Genomic DNA, 16486 nt, shown 5'->3' on the forward strand with positions numbered 1-16486 from the left:
ACTCTGTGAGACGATCACTTCGAACACTAGTACATCAACAATCATACCATTTCTCTTATCCTCTTCAGACCTATGTATTATGCTTAATCCCCATCAGTTGAATCTATTTCATGTTGATGCCATTAATGTATTTTATCAATCATTAAACGTTATCTCATTTTGGTTATGGGTATGATAATACTAATAAGCCAATCTCTTCATTCCAAACAGTTCCTTGTTTTCACACAAGTTGAATTGGTGAAACTCAACATTTTGAATAATAACTATCACATATATGTAATACTACCTTTCTTGATACACGATATGTACGACGTGTTTAAATCATTACTATTAGTATATATTTCACCGATAAGTTCATATCACTAACCTTTGCCAATATCTTTAAGAGTGTTCTTCAGTGTATCCAGGATGTTTTTGCGCTCACTGAAATTGAGAACAGAAAGTTTCTTTTATAACTGTTGGTTTGTGAATGAAAAGGACTTCCCAATGGAAAATGATAATGATAGCATGATGAACAGCAAGCATGATTCTATTCCCTTTTTTTTGTGAGAAATAAGGGCAATTTTAATCTTAGTCGACTTTTCAACAAATATGTGGGAATTTGGAACTTATTCGCTACTGGAATCCCGAAACAAGAATAGCTCTTCGTGGCTGAGAGAGTGATAGCTGTTTTATTACTCAGAGTTACTCATAATCAAAAATCAATTGAAAAGCAAAAGCATATGATATCAAACTAATGTTTAGTATATCAGGACATTTACTTACACATCACGTTTTCCAAGACCACCGAGAAGAGTAGGAAGGGCGCTCTGGATGAGTGTTGGTGCAAGATCTGGAAAGGACTCGATTATTAAGATTCCAAACAAAATTAATATGATTCTAGTAAAAATGTTTTTTCTTTTCATGTAGAATTAGAAAACACCATGTTTCCATTATTTGTAAGCATATACTTCAGGTGCCATGACAGGTTGTTTGTCGTGTCTTGCTGATTTCTCGACATTGTCACATCATTTGGTAAATGCAACAATTGTTGTCTGATATCACCTTTTATCAAGAGAATGAATCTTTAACGATGTTTGCCCAAAACTATTTTTGTATGCTTGAAGTGAATAGTAACATACTCACTCTCAATTTCATGGACTGCTTCTGTAAAGTAAATTGAAACTCTGTGAGACGATCACTTCGAACACTAGTACATCAACAATCATACCATTTCTCTTATCCTCTTCAGACCTATGTATTATGCTTAATCCCCAACAGTTGAATCTATTTCATGTTGATGCCATTAATGTATTTTATCAATCATTAAACGTTATCTCATTTTGGTTATGGGTATAATAATACTAATAAGCCAATCTCTTCATTCCAAACAGTTCCTTGTTTTCACACAAGTTGAATTGGTGAAACTCAACATTTTGAATAATAACTATCACATATATGTAATACTACCTTTCTTGATACACGATATGTACGACGTGTTTAAATCATTACTATTAGTATTTATTTCACCGATAAGTTCATATTACTAACCTTTGCCAATATCTTTAAGAGTGTTCTTCAGTGTATCCAGGATGTTTTTGCGCTCACTGAAATTGAGAACAGAAAGTTTCTTTTATAACTGTTGGTTTGTGAATGAAAAGGACTTCCTAATGGAAAATGATAATGATAGCATGATGAACAGCAAGCATGATTCTATTCCCTTTTTTTGGTGAGAAATAAGGGCGATTTTAATCTTAGTCGACTTTTCAACAAATATGTGGGAATTTGGAACTTATTCGTTACTGGAATCCCGAAACAAGAATAGCTCTTCGTGGCTGAGAGAGTGATAGCTGTTTTATTACTCAGAGTTACTCATAATCAAAAATCAATTGAAAAGCAAAAGCATATGATATCAAACTAATGTTTAGTATATCAGGACATTACTTACACATCACGTTTTCCAAGACCACCGAGAAGAGTAGGAAGGGCGCTCTGGATGAGTGTTGGTGCAAGATCTGGAAAGGACTCGAATATTAAGATTCCAAACAAAATTAATATGATTCTAGTAAAAATGTTTTTTCTTTTCATGTAGAATTAGAAAACACCATGTTTCCATTATTTGTCAGCATATACTTCAGGTGCCATGACAGGTTGTTTGTCTTCTCTTGCTGATTTCTTGACATTGTCACATCATTTGGTAAATGCAACAATTGTTGTCTGATATCACCTTTTATCAAGAGAATGAATCTTTAACGATGTTTGCCCAAAACTATTTTTGTATGCTTGAAGTGAATAGTAACATACTCACTCTCAATTTCATGGACTGCTTCTGTAAAGTAAATTGAAACTCTGTGAGACGATCACTTCGAACACTAGTACATCAACAATCATACCATTTCTCTTATCCTCTTCAGACCTATGTATTATGCTTAATCCCCAACAATTGAATCTATTTCATGTTGATGCCATTAACGTATTTTATCAATCATTAAACGTTATCTCATTTTGGTTATGGGTATAATAATACTAATAAGCCAATCTCTTCATTCCAAACAGTTCCTTGTTTTCACACAAGTTGAATTGGTGAAACTCAACATTTTAAATAATAACTATCACATATATGTAATACTACCTTTCTTGATACACGATATGCATGACGTGTTTAAATCATTACTATTAGTATTTATTTCACCGATAAGTTCATATTACTAACCTTTGCCAATATCTTTAAGAGTGTTCTTCAGTGTATCCAGGATGTTTTTGCGCTCACTGAAATTGAGAACAGAAAGTTTCTTTTATAACTGTTGGTTTGTGAATGAAAAGGACTTCCTAATGGAAAATGATAATGATAGCATGATGAACAGCAAGCATGATTCTATTCCCTTTTTTTGGTGAGAAATAAGGGCGATTTTAATCTTAGTCGACTTTTCAACAAATATGTGGGAATTTGGACCTTATTCGTTACTGGAATCCTGAAACAAGAATAGCTCTTCGTGGCTGAGAGAGTGATAGCTGTTTTATTACTCAGAGTTACTCATAATCAAAAATCAATTGAAAAGCAAAAGCATATGATATCAAACTAATGTTTAGTATATCAGGACATTACTTACACATCACGTTTTCCAAGACCACCGAGAAGAGTAGGAAGGGCGCTCTGGATGAGTGTTGGTGCAAGATCTGGAAAGGACTCGAATATTAAGATTCCAAACAAAATTAATATGATTCTAGTAAAAATGTTTTTTCTTTTCATGTAGAATTAGAAAACACCATGTTTCCATTATTTGTCAGCATATACTTCAGGTGCCATGACAGGTTGTTTGTCGTCTCTTGCTGATTTCTTGACATTGTCACATCATTTGGTAAATGCAACAATTGTTGTCTGATATCACCTTTTATCAAGAGAATGAATCTTTAACGATGTTTGCCCAAAACTATTTTTGTATGCTTGAAGTGAATAGTAACATACTCACTCTCAATTTCATGGACTGCTTCTGTAAAGTAAATTGAAACTCTGTGAGACGATCACTTCGAACACTAGTACATCAACAATCATACCATTTCTCTTATCCTCTTCAGACCTATGTATTATGCTTAATCCCCAACAGTTGAATCTATTTCATGCTGATGCCATTAATGTATTTTATCAATCATTAAACGTTATCTCATTTTGGTTATGGGTATGATAATAGTAATAAGCCAATCTCTTCATTCCAAACAGTTCCTTGTTTTCACACAAGTTGAATTGGTGAAACTCAACATTTTAAATAATAACTATCACATATATGTAATACTACCTTTCTTGATACACGATATGCACGACGTGTTTAAATCATTACTATTAGTATTTATTTCACCGATAAGTTCATATCACTAACCTTTGCCAATATCTTTAAGAGTGTTCTTCAGTGTATCCAGGATGTTTTTGCGCTCACTGAAATTGAGAACAGAAAGTTTCTTTTATAACTGTTGGTTTGTGAATGAAAAGGACTTCCTAATGGAAAATGATAATGATAGCATGATGAACAGCAAGCATGATTCTATTCCCTTTTTTTTGGTGAGAAATAAGGGCGATTTTAATCTTAGTCGACTTTTCAACAAATATGTGGGAATTTGGAACTTATTCGTTACTGGAATCCCGAAACAAGAATAGCTCTTCGTGGAATGAGAGAGTGATAGCTGTTTTATTACTCAGAGTTACTCATAATCAAAAATCAATTGAAAAGCAAAAGCATATGATATCAAACTAATGTTTAGTATATCAGGACATTTACTTACACATCACGTTTTCCAAGACCACCGAGAAGTGTAGGAAGGGCGCTCTGGATGAGTGTTGGTGCAAGATCTGGAAAGGACTCGAATATTAAGATTCCAAACAAAATTAATATGATTCTAGTAAAAATGTTTTTTCTTTTCATGTAGAATTAGAAAACACCATGTTTCCATTATTTGTAAGCATATACTTCAGGTGCCATGACAGGTTGTTTGTCGTCTCTTGCTGATTTCTTGACATTGTCACATCATTTGGTAAATGCAACAATTGTTGTCTGATATCACCTTTTATCAAGAGAATGAATCTTTAACGATGTTTGCCCAAAACTATTTTTGTATGCTTGAAGTGAATAGTAACATACTCACTCTCAATTTCATGGACTGCTTCTGTAAAGTAAATTGAAACTCTGTGAGACGATCACTTCGAACACTAGTACATCAACAATCATACCATTTCTCTTATCCTCTTCAGACCTATGTATTATGCTTAATCCCCATCAGTTGAATCTATTTCATGTTGATGCCATTAATGTATTTTATCAATCATTAAACGTTATCTCATTTTGGTTATGGGTATGATAATACTAATAAGCCAATCTCTTCATTCCAAACAGTTCCTTGTTTTCACACAAGTTGAATTGGTGAAACTCAACATTTTGAATAATAACTATCACATATATGTAATACTACCTTTCTTGATACACGATATGTACGACGTGTTTAAATCATTACTATTAGTATATATTTCACCGATAAGTTCATATCACTAACCTTTGCCAATATCTTTAAGAGTGTTCTTCAGTGTATCCAGGATGTTTTTGCGCTCACTGAAATTGAGAACAGAAAGTTTCTTTTATAACTGTTGGTTTGTGAATGAAAAGGACTTCCCAATGGAAAATGATAATGATAGCATGATGAACAGCAAGCATGATTCTATTCCCTTTTTTTTGTGAGAAATAAGGGCAATTTTAATCTTAGTCGACTTTTCAACAAATATGTGGGAATTTGGAACTTATTCGCTACTGGAATCCCGAAACAAGAATAGCTCTTCGTGGCTGAGAGAGTGATAGCTGTTTTATTACTCAGAGTTACTCATAATCAAAAATCAATTGAAAAGCAAAAGCATATGATATCAAACTAATGTTTAGTATATCAGGACATTTACTTACACATCACGTTTTCCAAGACCACCGAGAAGAGTAGGAAGAGCGCTCTGGATGAGTGTTGGTGCAAGATCTGGAAAGGACTCGATTATTAAGATTCCAAACAAAATTAATATGATTCTAGTAAAAATGTTTTTTCTTTTCATGTAGAATTAGAAAACACCATGTTTCCATTATTTGTAAGCATATACTTCAGGTGCCATGACAGGTTGTTTGTCGTGTCTTGCTGATTTCTCGACATTGTCACATCATTTGGTAAATGCAACAATTGTTGTCTGATATCACCTTTTATCAAGAGAATGAATCTTTAACGATGTTTGCCCAAAACTATTTTTGTATGCTTGAAGTGAATAGTAACATACTCACTCTCAATTTCATGGACTGCTTCTGTAAAGTAAATTGAAACTCTGTGAGACGATCACTTCGAACACTAGTACATCAACAATCATACCATTTCTCTTATCCTCTTCAGACCTATGTATTATGCTTAATCCCCAACAGTTGAATCTATTTCATGTTGATGCCATTAATGTATTTTATCAATCATTAAACGTTATCTCATTTTGGTTATGGGTATAATAATACTAATAAGCCAATCTCTTCATTCCAAACAGTTCCTTGTTTTCACACAAGTTGAATTGGTGAAACTCAACATTTTGAATAATAACTATCACATATATGTAATACTACCTTTCTTGATACACGATATGTACGACGTGTTTAAATCATTACTATTAGTATTTATTTCACCGATAAGTTCATATCACTAACCTTTGCCAATATCTTTAAGAGTGTTCTTCAGTGTATCCAGGATGTTTTTGCGCTCACTGAAATTGAGAACAGAAAGTTTCTTTTATAACTGTTGGTTTGTGAATGAAAAGGACTTCCTAATGGAAAATGATAATGATAGCATGATGAACAGCAAGCATGATTCTATTCCCTTTTTTTGGTGAGAAATAAGGGCGATTTTAATCTTAGTCGACTTTTCAACAAATATGTGGGAATTTGGAACTTATTCGTTACTGGAATCCCGAAACAAGAATAGCTCTTCGTGGCTGAGAGAGTGATAGCTGTTTTATTACTCAGAGTTACTCATAATCAAAAATCAATTGAAAAGCAAAAGCATATGATATCAAACTAATGTTTAGTATATCAGGACATTACTTACACATCACGTTTTCCAAGACCACCGAGAAGAGTAGGAAGGGCGCTCTGGATGAGTGTTGGTGCAAGATCTGGAAAGGACTCGAATATTAAGATTCCAAACAAAATTAATATGATTCTAGTAAAAATGTTTTTTCTTTTCATGTAGAATTAGAAAACACCATGTTTCCATTATTTGTCAGCATATACTTCAGGTGCCATGACAGGTTGTTTGTCTTCTCTTGCTGATTTCTTGACATTGTCACATCATTTGGTAAATGCAACAATTGTTGTCTGATATCACCTTTTATCAAGAGAATGAATCTTTAACGATGTTTGCCCAAAACTATTTTTGTATGCTTGAAGTGAATAGTAACATACTCACTCTCAATTTCATGGACTGCTTCTGTAAAGTAAATTGAAACTCTGTGAGACGATCACTTCGAACACTAGTACATCAACAATCATACCATTTCTCTTATCCTCTTCAGACCTATGTATTATGCTTAATCCCCAACAATTGAATCTATTTCATGTTGATGCCATTAACGTATTTTATCAATCATTAAACGTTATCTCATTTTGGTTATGGGTATAATAATACTAATAAGCCAATCTCTTCATTCCAAACAGTTCCTTGTTTTCACACAAGTTGAATTGGTGAAACTCAACATTTTAAATAATAACTATCACATATATGTAATACTACCTTTCTTGATACACGATATGCATGACGTGTTTAAATCATTACTATTAGTATTTATTTCACCGATAAGTTCATATTACTAACCTTTGCCAATATCTTTAAGAGTGTTCTTCAGTGTATCCAGGATGTTTTTGCGCTCACTGAAATTGAGAACAGAAAGTTTCTTTTATAACTGTTGGTTTGTGAATGAAAAGGACTTCCTAATGGAAAATGATAATGATAGCATGATGAACAGCAAGCATGATTCTATTCCCTTTTTTTGGTGAGAAATAAGGGCGATTTTAATCTTAGTCGACTTTTCAACAAATATGTGGGAATTTGGACCTTATTCGTTACTGGAATCCCGAAACAAGAATAGCTCTTCGTGGCTGAGAGAGTGATAGCTGTTTTATTACTCAGAGTTACTCATAATCAAAAATCAATTGAAAAGCAAAAGCATATGATATCAAACTAATGTTTAGTATATCAGGACATTACTTACACATCACGTTTTCCAAGACCACCGAGAAGAGTAGGAAGGGCGCTCTGGATGAGTGTTGGTGCAAGATCTGGAAAGGACTCGAATATTAAGATTTCCAAACAAAATTAATATGATTCTAGTAAAAATGTTTTTTCTTTTCATGTAGAATTGGAAAACACCATGTTTCCATTATTTGTAAGCATATACTTCAGGTGCCATGACAGGTTGTTTGTCGTGTCTTGCTGATTTCTCGACATTGTCACATCATTTGGTAAATGCAACAATTGTTGACTGATATCACCTTTTATCAAGAGAATGAATCTTTAACGATGTTTGCCCAAAACTATTTTTGTATGCTTGAAGTGAACAGTAACATACTCACTCTCAATTTCATGGACTGCTTCTGTAAAGTAAATTGAAACTCTGTGAGACGATCACTTCGAACACTAGTACATCAACAATCATACCATTTCTCTTATCCTCTTGAGACCTATGTATTATGCTTAATCCCCAACAGTTGAATCTATTTCATGTTGATGCCATTAATGTATTTTATCAATCATTAAACGTTATCTCATTTTGGTTATGGGTATAATAATACTAATAAGCCAATCTCTTCATTCCAAACAGTTCCTTGTTTTCACACAAGTTGAATTGGTGAAACTCAACATTTTAAATAATAACTATCATATATATGTAATACTACCTTTCTTGATACACGATATGCATGACGTGTTTAAATCATTACTGTTAGTATTTATTTCACCGATAAGTTCATATTACTAACCTTTGCCAATATCTTTAAGAGTGTTCTTCAGTGTATCCAGGATGTTTTTGCGCTCACTGAAATTGAGAACAGAAAGTTTCTTTTATAACTGTTGGTTTATTTAAGGGTTATTTTCATTTTAGGCGAAAACGGAGAATTTGGAACCTGTTTTGTACTGTAATCCCGAAACAAGAATAGGTATTCCTGTTTTTCTTGAAATCATCGATGATGTTTTTGCGCTCGTTGAAAATCTGAGCGCAAAAAGTTTCACACATCACTTTCATTCTGAAAACACATTCACGAAAGCAATTCATGTTTTGCTTAATCTTTGAAAACATTTCTTGTACAAGATACAGGTATGATTCTTCTTAAATATGAAATCTCAACTTCTCGAGTGAGTGATTGGGTGAGTGAGTATGATTTTTCTATATCTTTTGCCGTACAGTCCCATGGCAGGATTACTGATGTGCGGCGTCAGGCAATAAATACGGGTGCTCAATGGCGTGTGCTACCGGTAGGGCAAGACATGCTCACCCTAATCGCAAACACCTGGTTTCATCATTGATTTCCATTGTTTCATTCATATCATTTTTACAGCTGTTTTGCCCTTTACTCCAAATGGAATCTGTTACGGCGGATAATGAAGACTGGTTATTTTCTTTCATTGACATTTCATATAATGTTTGGGGCGGTCGCGTAGCCTAGTGGTTAAAGTGTTCGCTCGTCACGCCGAAGGCCCGGGTTCGATTCCCGATATTGGTACAATGTGTGAAGCCCATTTCACTCACTCACTCACTCACTCACTCACTCACTCACTCACTCACTCACTCACTCACTCATATAATGTGTATGGTGAGGGTTTTGTCGTTGCAAGAGGAATATTATTCATAGATTCAACTTACATGTCGCGTTTTCCAACAAGAGCAGTTAGCCCGGCACTGATAAGACTTGGAGCAACCTCTGAAAGATGGACCGTTTATTTGGCTTTTACAAACACATGTCAAGTGGACAAACGTGGAAATCGACGCTGGCACAGTCAAGGGAGTCTGATGTGTGGGAAGAGTCGAAGCAAATACAAATAGATGTGAAATGTTGATTGTTCTTTCCACTAACCAGATTATTAGCTTCATCATACAATAGATACAGATGTATTCACGCACGTGAACTGTACAAATAGATCGTCCCCTCCAACATGTTAGTTGGTTATCGCCAGGAAGGACATAATGTTAAAGTACATGGTTCTGAGTGAGTGTGTGTTAGTTTGAGAGTGCGTATGGTGAGCGTTTGTGTGTTAGTTTGAGAGTGCGTGGGTGTGAGCTAGAGAGTGTGTGAGTGAATGTGTGTTAGTTTGTGTGTGTTAGTTTGAGAGAGCGTGTGTGTGAGCGTGTGTGTGTGAGTGAATGTGTGTTAGCGTGTGTGTGTTAGTTTGAGAGTGTGTGTGTGAGCGTGTGTGAGTGAATGTGTGTTAGTTTGAGAGAGCGTGTGTGAGCGTGTGTGTGTGAGAATGTGTGAGTGAATGTGTGTTAGCGTGTGTGTTAGTTTGAGTGTGTGTGTTAGTGTGAGAGTGTGTATGAGTGTGAGCGTGTGTGTGAGTGTGAGAGTCTGTGAGTGTGAGAGAATGTGGGTGAGTGTATGCGAATGCGTGTGTGTGTGAGAGAGTGTGTGTGTGTGTTAGGGAATGTGTGTGTATGTATGTATGTGTGAGTGAGTGTATGTGTGTGTATGTAGACAACTCACTTTCAGCAATTGGAAGCGCCTCTGAAAGAAAAGAAGTATGTTTGTAAAATGGTGTTTCTTTTAAAACTTTGTAATGCCCGGTAACGCAGGATCTGCTCAGCCTTTTAACGCCGGTTATGCCTAATAGATTCTGTTTCGGATTATAGACTGATTATTCCCAGGCGTTGGTGCCTTCTTACACTTGACACAACTTCATTTTAATATTTCGGACAATGTGATGAACAATTATACGGTGAAGGTCCGAGGTAGAATAGGTCTTAATGAGCTCAAGAATCGACTAACGGGATCGGATGGTCAGGCTCGCTGACTTAGTTGATGCATGACATCGTATCCCAATTGCGTTGATCGATGCTCATGATGTCAATCACTGGATTGTCTGGTCAAGATTCGATTATTTACAGACCGCCGTCATATAGCTGGAATATTGCTGAGTGCGGCGTTAAACAACAAACGAACAAACGTTGAAGTTTGAATTTTATAATAGAGAACTCCTATATCATGATTTGAGGTAGAAACTGACCTTTTCCGACTTGTTCGATGACGGGCAGAGCATCTGGACAAAAGATGTTTGCTATTCATGATATGCATATATTTTCATGTTCTACTAAACACTTTTCAACATTTTCTAATAGCGTGTGCAGTACGTTCTTATGAAATATAAGTGCCTCACGGAGAGCCCCAAAACAAACTGGGAAATCCTCTTGGGTTGAATCCTGTTTGTTGGAATATCATTCTGAAGAGTCAAATTACACACGATATTTTTTATCCTAGCAATGATATGCACACCATGTATCTTTATGTGAAATGTATTATTGTCTGTAGTTTATATATTTTGTTCTCATGCTACATGGAACACGGATGACCCTTCGTCTAAGGCATCGCAATTCGCTGTGAAGCGTTGCGTCTATTGGGCACCCTAAAAACCTATGATCGTGGGTTCGAATCCCGACTCAACCCGATAATTTTTCTCGGTTTGTCAGCACCATACCCGTTGGTTTCACAAACGTGGTAAACGTCTAACACCTCAAGCCGTAACATAACTGGAATACTGTTCAAAGCGGCGTTAAACCTCACTCACTACCTCAATCACTCACTCTCATGCTTCATGATCAAGGTGTATTGAAATGGAATGGAGAAAGTTGGTAGTGATGATACCGTAACATATACATGAAGTGTGATCTCTTTGTCCCTGGGTGTAATGTAAAGTATTCATGCGATTGTGCATATCTGTGACTAAACTCATTTGAAGCGTCCATGTCATACTATGTGACAAGGTAATGGTGAATCTGCATCTTACTTTTGGCAGCAGTAGCTATGGCTTTGCCGGCAGTCTCCAGCCCTTTCTTGATGTCATCAAAGATATTTTTTTTCTCACTGTTGAAAGGAACACATTAAAGCTTGTTACTTCACACCTCGCTGAACATAACTATTCCTTCAATACAGGCGGTTATTACTTTACTGAAAGAAAAGGTTTACAAAGTCAACCAAAACATATTTCTCACCCAATGGTTGCTACAATTAGGTTTTTGGTCCTTTTTTGTGCGAATAATTTTTATTTTTTATCTTTGTGTATGACGCATTATCTTTAAAGCTATGTTTTGAACTTACACATCTCTTCTTCCAAGAGCTGTGACTGCTGTGTTGATCAGTGTCGGGGCCAACTCTGTCAGAACGATACCATACATATTACCTAGAATATATTGAATTGTTTGATAGGTATTACTTAGAAGTTGACGGATGACAAAGTAGGCACAATTTATGGATAACAACTAGAGTCTTGCTTGACAACGGTATAAGGATCTATATCGAAACGTCGCCTTTACAGTATTAAAGAAGTTGCTATACATAAATAGTGTCTACTTTGTCTAGAATCTATTATCTAATGTCGTTTATTGCTATCCCCAGTGTCACAGTGGGTTAGGAAGGCTCAGGAGGTTACCCGAGCTTAGGGGGAACCTGGGTGTAGCGCGTTTCCTTTTAAAGGTCAAGAGTTGATTTTCTAACCAAACATCGGAATATGTTATCATGATCATGATATGTTAATCCACCAGAAGATGTTATTAATGCGATGTTGTGAAGCTGACATGTACATAACGCATTAGATGAAGACAGGTGCTATGGAATGTACTTACTCTCCAAAGTTGGCAGAAGATCTGTAATAAAAGACCAAAGCAACATTATAAATAGATAAGCTGCCAGAATAACATAAGCAAAAGCTGATCGTTAAACCTTTGACCTCCTACAGAGGTAAATATACCTCCCTCGCATCCCAGTGGATAACAGACACTGATTGATCGAGCGTGTATTTTCCGTTAAAAAATGCTTTGGCACACGTATGTTATAATTACTCTCAAATATAGGCGATAAAAAGAATGTCCATGATTAAAACAAATCTGTAGTAGTTGCAGAGTCCATTGAACGATTCTGATTATATACTCACCGCCAAAAAACCCCGCGAAACATAGAAACTTATAGAGAAGTATGTACGTTAAAAAGAGAAGTTTCCAATGTGTGTCAGTTAATGACAAGTCTTACCACAGAGTTCTTATCACGTGGATTCCAAACGTTACACGCTAATCCTGCACGAGAGAAATGTTGCATCTCGTCTCATGGTTCTATGACGTCACATGTGATGCGTTCATAAGCATTGATTCACACAACATACCAGAATGTTCGTTTGTGCATCGAACCAATCTAGTATCTCTTGAACTTAAGTAAGTCTTTATATATTAAACAACATGTATGGTATTCGCATTTATTTTTAGCGGTGAGTATATCGTTGAAGTTTTTTTAACATCTTTGTTTTATGTTGTATATTTTGTGTATCTTACTGCATATATATTTACCTTTCCCGACCTGCTCCAACACAGGTAGTGCTTCTGCAAGGGAAAATGTGTGGTTTGTGAGTTCTCATGTCTCAACATAAGGGAATATGTTAGAAACTATATGGGCCACAATGCAGTTGTTACACGTCAAATGACTACTCACTACATGTTTCTGATTGGAACAATGCATAATAGATATAAACACAATAGCACACAACACTCACGGTGGCCAAAGTTTTGGATATCTGAAATAAAAAAATATCAAATCATGTATTCAAGCAAACATTTCGTTTTGCATTTTGACAAAATAAACATAGAACAGTATGGACTATGAAGTTTTCTTGTCATGTTGACATTCATATAGGTCTTAAGTCTGACAAGGAACGATTGCAAAGAGTACAGCTTGGATTAAAAACACTGGACTGTGCTGGGTAAAATGAAAAACACAAAATGGAAGATGTCTCAATCCAACCTCAGGAATTTGCCTCCACTATAGACTCATTCTCCCATTAGTGGAGAACGTTTCTTGAATTTTGAAGTCCCTCCTCTCATAACTATTAGCAATACTAGTTTACAGACAGACACACATTTAGATATCTATACCAGATCTGGTTAAAGCAGAAACTGGTTCCCTTATTTTGAGACATTTCTAGCTGCATAGACCAGGCAGCGTTAATGCACTGTAATGTATTTGACTGGACATTTGCAGCTGACAGTGAATGTTGAGGCTTCCATGCAGCAGTAAGTGACTGTGATGCACGTTCTAACAAAAGACTGGGATGCAGCAAAAAGCTGGTTTGAACCATTTACGTGTGACCTCAGAGCGTTCCTTGTCCACAGTTGCTTACCTTGTCCGAACTTCTCGAAACCAGACTTCAGGGTGTCGAGGAAGTTCCTCCTCCCCAGCTTGTGGAACAGACTCTGCAGCTCCTTCTCAACTTCTGAGATCGCTGCAGTGATAAACAAGCGGACACACCTACTATAATAACAATCATTCTTGCGTTCCAAACTTTCACACGCTAGATAATATACATTGTAAGGACAATGGACCAAATAGTAATGACGCAAAAGCGTGAGATGGACCAAGTTAATAGTACAAACAAATGTTATAGGAAGTGGTGAAACCATATTTGTATATCGGAAATATACATGTTACAGTATCCTTTTAAAAGTATTGACACAATGAACTCTGTTTATACAGAAGGCTCACAATACACGTTTTGGGGCCGACATGTGGATCATATGGACTACACATTGGTTGTGGGGCCAACATATATCTATATATATATATCATCTATATATATGTTTCTTAATGTATGGGAGGCCATAGGTCCATGTACATTTCAATTATATATAATAACACACAATTGAGGCAATTTACATTGGAAACAATACTAAGGGTACAATATTAGGTCTTTGTACGTAATAATAGAACTTCCTTCAAAAACTTAGCTACATTTCTGAGTATACAGTCATTTTGGCTATTTAAGAGATTGCTAAAAGTATTGATACATAGATTGTTATATAATCTTACATCAATATAAGTTTGTCTTAATGATGCGTAAAACGGGCAGACAAACACAAAATGGACTTCGTCTTCAATACAACCATTGTTACATAGCCGGCAATAGCGTTGTGAATAAACAATATCATCTCTTCTGCCCAGATAACTCCGTATGGGCAATTCACTTAATCTCAACAGCTACAGCATACGTCTATGGTCTCTATTTCTGAAAGCTGTAATCTAATATTCCATATCCAATAATATCTTGACGTGTGAATAATACCTTAATTATCCACACCTCTTATATTTTCATCTGCATACTCTGTTTGTTACAATCCAATAAACGCTTTCTAAACAGCTGCAAGAAACTGTTTTCTAACACATATTGATCACATTGACTACACATAGGTTGTAGGGCCGACATATAGGTCACATGGACTACACATGGGTTGTGAGGCCAACATACAGGTCATATGGACTACACATGGGTTGTGAGGCCAACATACAGGTCATATGGACTACACATGGGTTGTGGGGCCAACATACAGGTCATATGGACTACACATGGGTTGTGAGGCCAACATACAGGTCATATGGACTACACATGGGTTGTGAGGCCAACATATAGGTCATATGGACTACACATGGGTTGTGGGGCCAACATACAGGTCATATGGACTACACATGGGTTGTGAGGCCAACATACAGGTCATATGGACTACACATGGGTTGTGGGGCCAACATACAGGTCATATGGACTACACATGGGTTGTGGGGCCAACATACAGGTCATATGGACTACACATGGGTTGTGAGGCCAACATATAGGTCATATGGACTACACATGGGTTGTGAGGCCAACATACAGGTCATATGGACTGCCTACAAGATATGGATCCCACATATAGATAATATGGACCGCATACAGGTTGTAGGGCCGACATATATATCACAACTTTCAGTGGCATTTAGAAGTTGGTGTGATGAAGTAAGACGATGAACAACTTCTTTATTACAATTAGTACGACGTTTCGGTGTAGATCCTAACACCTTTATCAAGCAAGTGATCATCACAGAACTCGTCTTACTTCATATATATCACAGTTACTATCCTTTAATATTGGTAAAATAATGTATGTTTGCTTGTTGTTTAGGTCATACTCATCAACATTCCAACCTTATGACGTCGGCCTTAGAAAAATCGAATCCGTCCCAGACACTTCAGAGATTGACATCATGAGCATCAACCTACTGAGCTGGGATACAATGACATGCATAATCCAAGTAAGCGGGCCTGATCACACGATCCCGTTAGTCGCCCCTTACAACAAGCATGGGTTGCTGAAGCTTAATTCTAACACGGATGACCAAGGAGTCAACACTCGTGGTTCAGACGGGGATGAGTTAGAAGTACCAACCCTCATGTTCTTTGGCGATGACCTCGGTAGTCAGGTCCTGCAGTAGATTGGCTTGGCTCACGGCGAGGATGCAGAGAACAATGAAGACCCTCATGGTGCTGAATAAACAGACAAATAGTAAACAGTTTGTGTAGACAGACGTACGTCAGCTGTGGTGCATGCTGCTGGATAAACAGGCAGCCATTTCAGTTGATGTGGTCTGATCTACAAGTAACCTCGGCTAAAGCACCTGTTACAGTTATGTGACAATCCTGCAAGTAGTTGAACATTTGTTCACGGGGGTTGGTGCATAGCGCTGGCGATGGTTGGACATGAAATAATCAGACAGAGAAGTTCTTCGACAGACTTTTACACGAACACATGCACCTTTTTTTACTCACGTCTGTAAACACACACTTGTGTCGTACGAACGCATTTGGCCACGTAGGTTGAGTTACTTCAGATGTAAATATGCCCTTGTTTGGGGTGATATAAACGTATTGTTTCACACGGTTAAATTATGTAAATTATATATTG

At 36.5% G+C, this 16486-nt stretch overlaps 1 protein-coding gene across 1 annotated transcript in view; it reads right to left on the reverse strand.

Annotated features, from left to right (window-relative positions):
* The window catches only part of LOC139453942 (uncharacterized), a 33395-nt gene extending 17327 nt beyond the window's left edge, over positions 1-16068 (reverse strand). The window contains exons 1-22 of the mRNA XM_071235384.1: positions 15971-16068; positions 13897-13998; positions 13273-13293; positions 13070-13102; positions 12356-12376; positions 11832-11886; positions 11521-11597; positions 10744-10776; positions 10224-10244; positions 9389-9446; positions 8508-8563; positions 8103-8123; positions 7742-7808; positions 7345-7400; positions 6580-6646; positions 5020-5075; positions 4255-4321; positions 3855-3910; positions 3090-3156; positions 2693-2748; positions 1928-1994; positions 368-423 (exon numbers count right to left, since the gene is read on the reverse strand). Of these exons, the coding sequence (XP_071091485.1) occupies positions 368-423; positions 1928-1994; positions 2693-2748; positions 3090-3156; positions 3855-3910; positions 4255-4321; positions 5020-5075; positions 6580-6646; positions 7345-7400; positions 7742-7808; positions 8103-8123; positions 8508-8563; positions 9389-9446; positions 10224-10244; positions 10744-10776; positions 11521-11597; positions 11832-11886; positions 12356-12376; positions 13070-13102; positions 13273-13293; positions 13897-13998; positions 15971-16064 (1207 nt within the window). The 5' untranslated portion in view covers positions 16065-16068. The remainder of the gene's footprint in view (positions 1-367; positions 424-1927; positions 1995-2692; positions 2749-3089; positions 3157-3854; positions 3911-4254; positions 4322-5019; positions 5076-6579; positions 6647-7344; positions 7401-7741; positions 7809-8102; positions 8124-8507; positions 8564-9388; positions 9447-10223; positions 10245-10743; positions 10777-11520; positions 11598-11831; positions 11887-12355; positions 12377-13069; positions 13103-13272; positions 13294-13896; positions 13999-15970) is intronic.
* Positions 16069-16486: the final 418 nt, after the last annotated feature.

This window comes from Haliotis cracherodii, unplaced genomic scaffold, assembly GCF_022045235.1.
Source record: "Haliotis cracherodii isolate W230 unplaced genomic scaffold, xgHalCrac1.p SCAF_10, whole genome shotgun sequence".
Lineage (NCBI taxonomy): Eukaryota > Metazoa > Mollusca > Gastropoda > Lepetellida > Haliotidae > Haliotis > Haliotis cracherodii.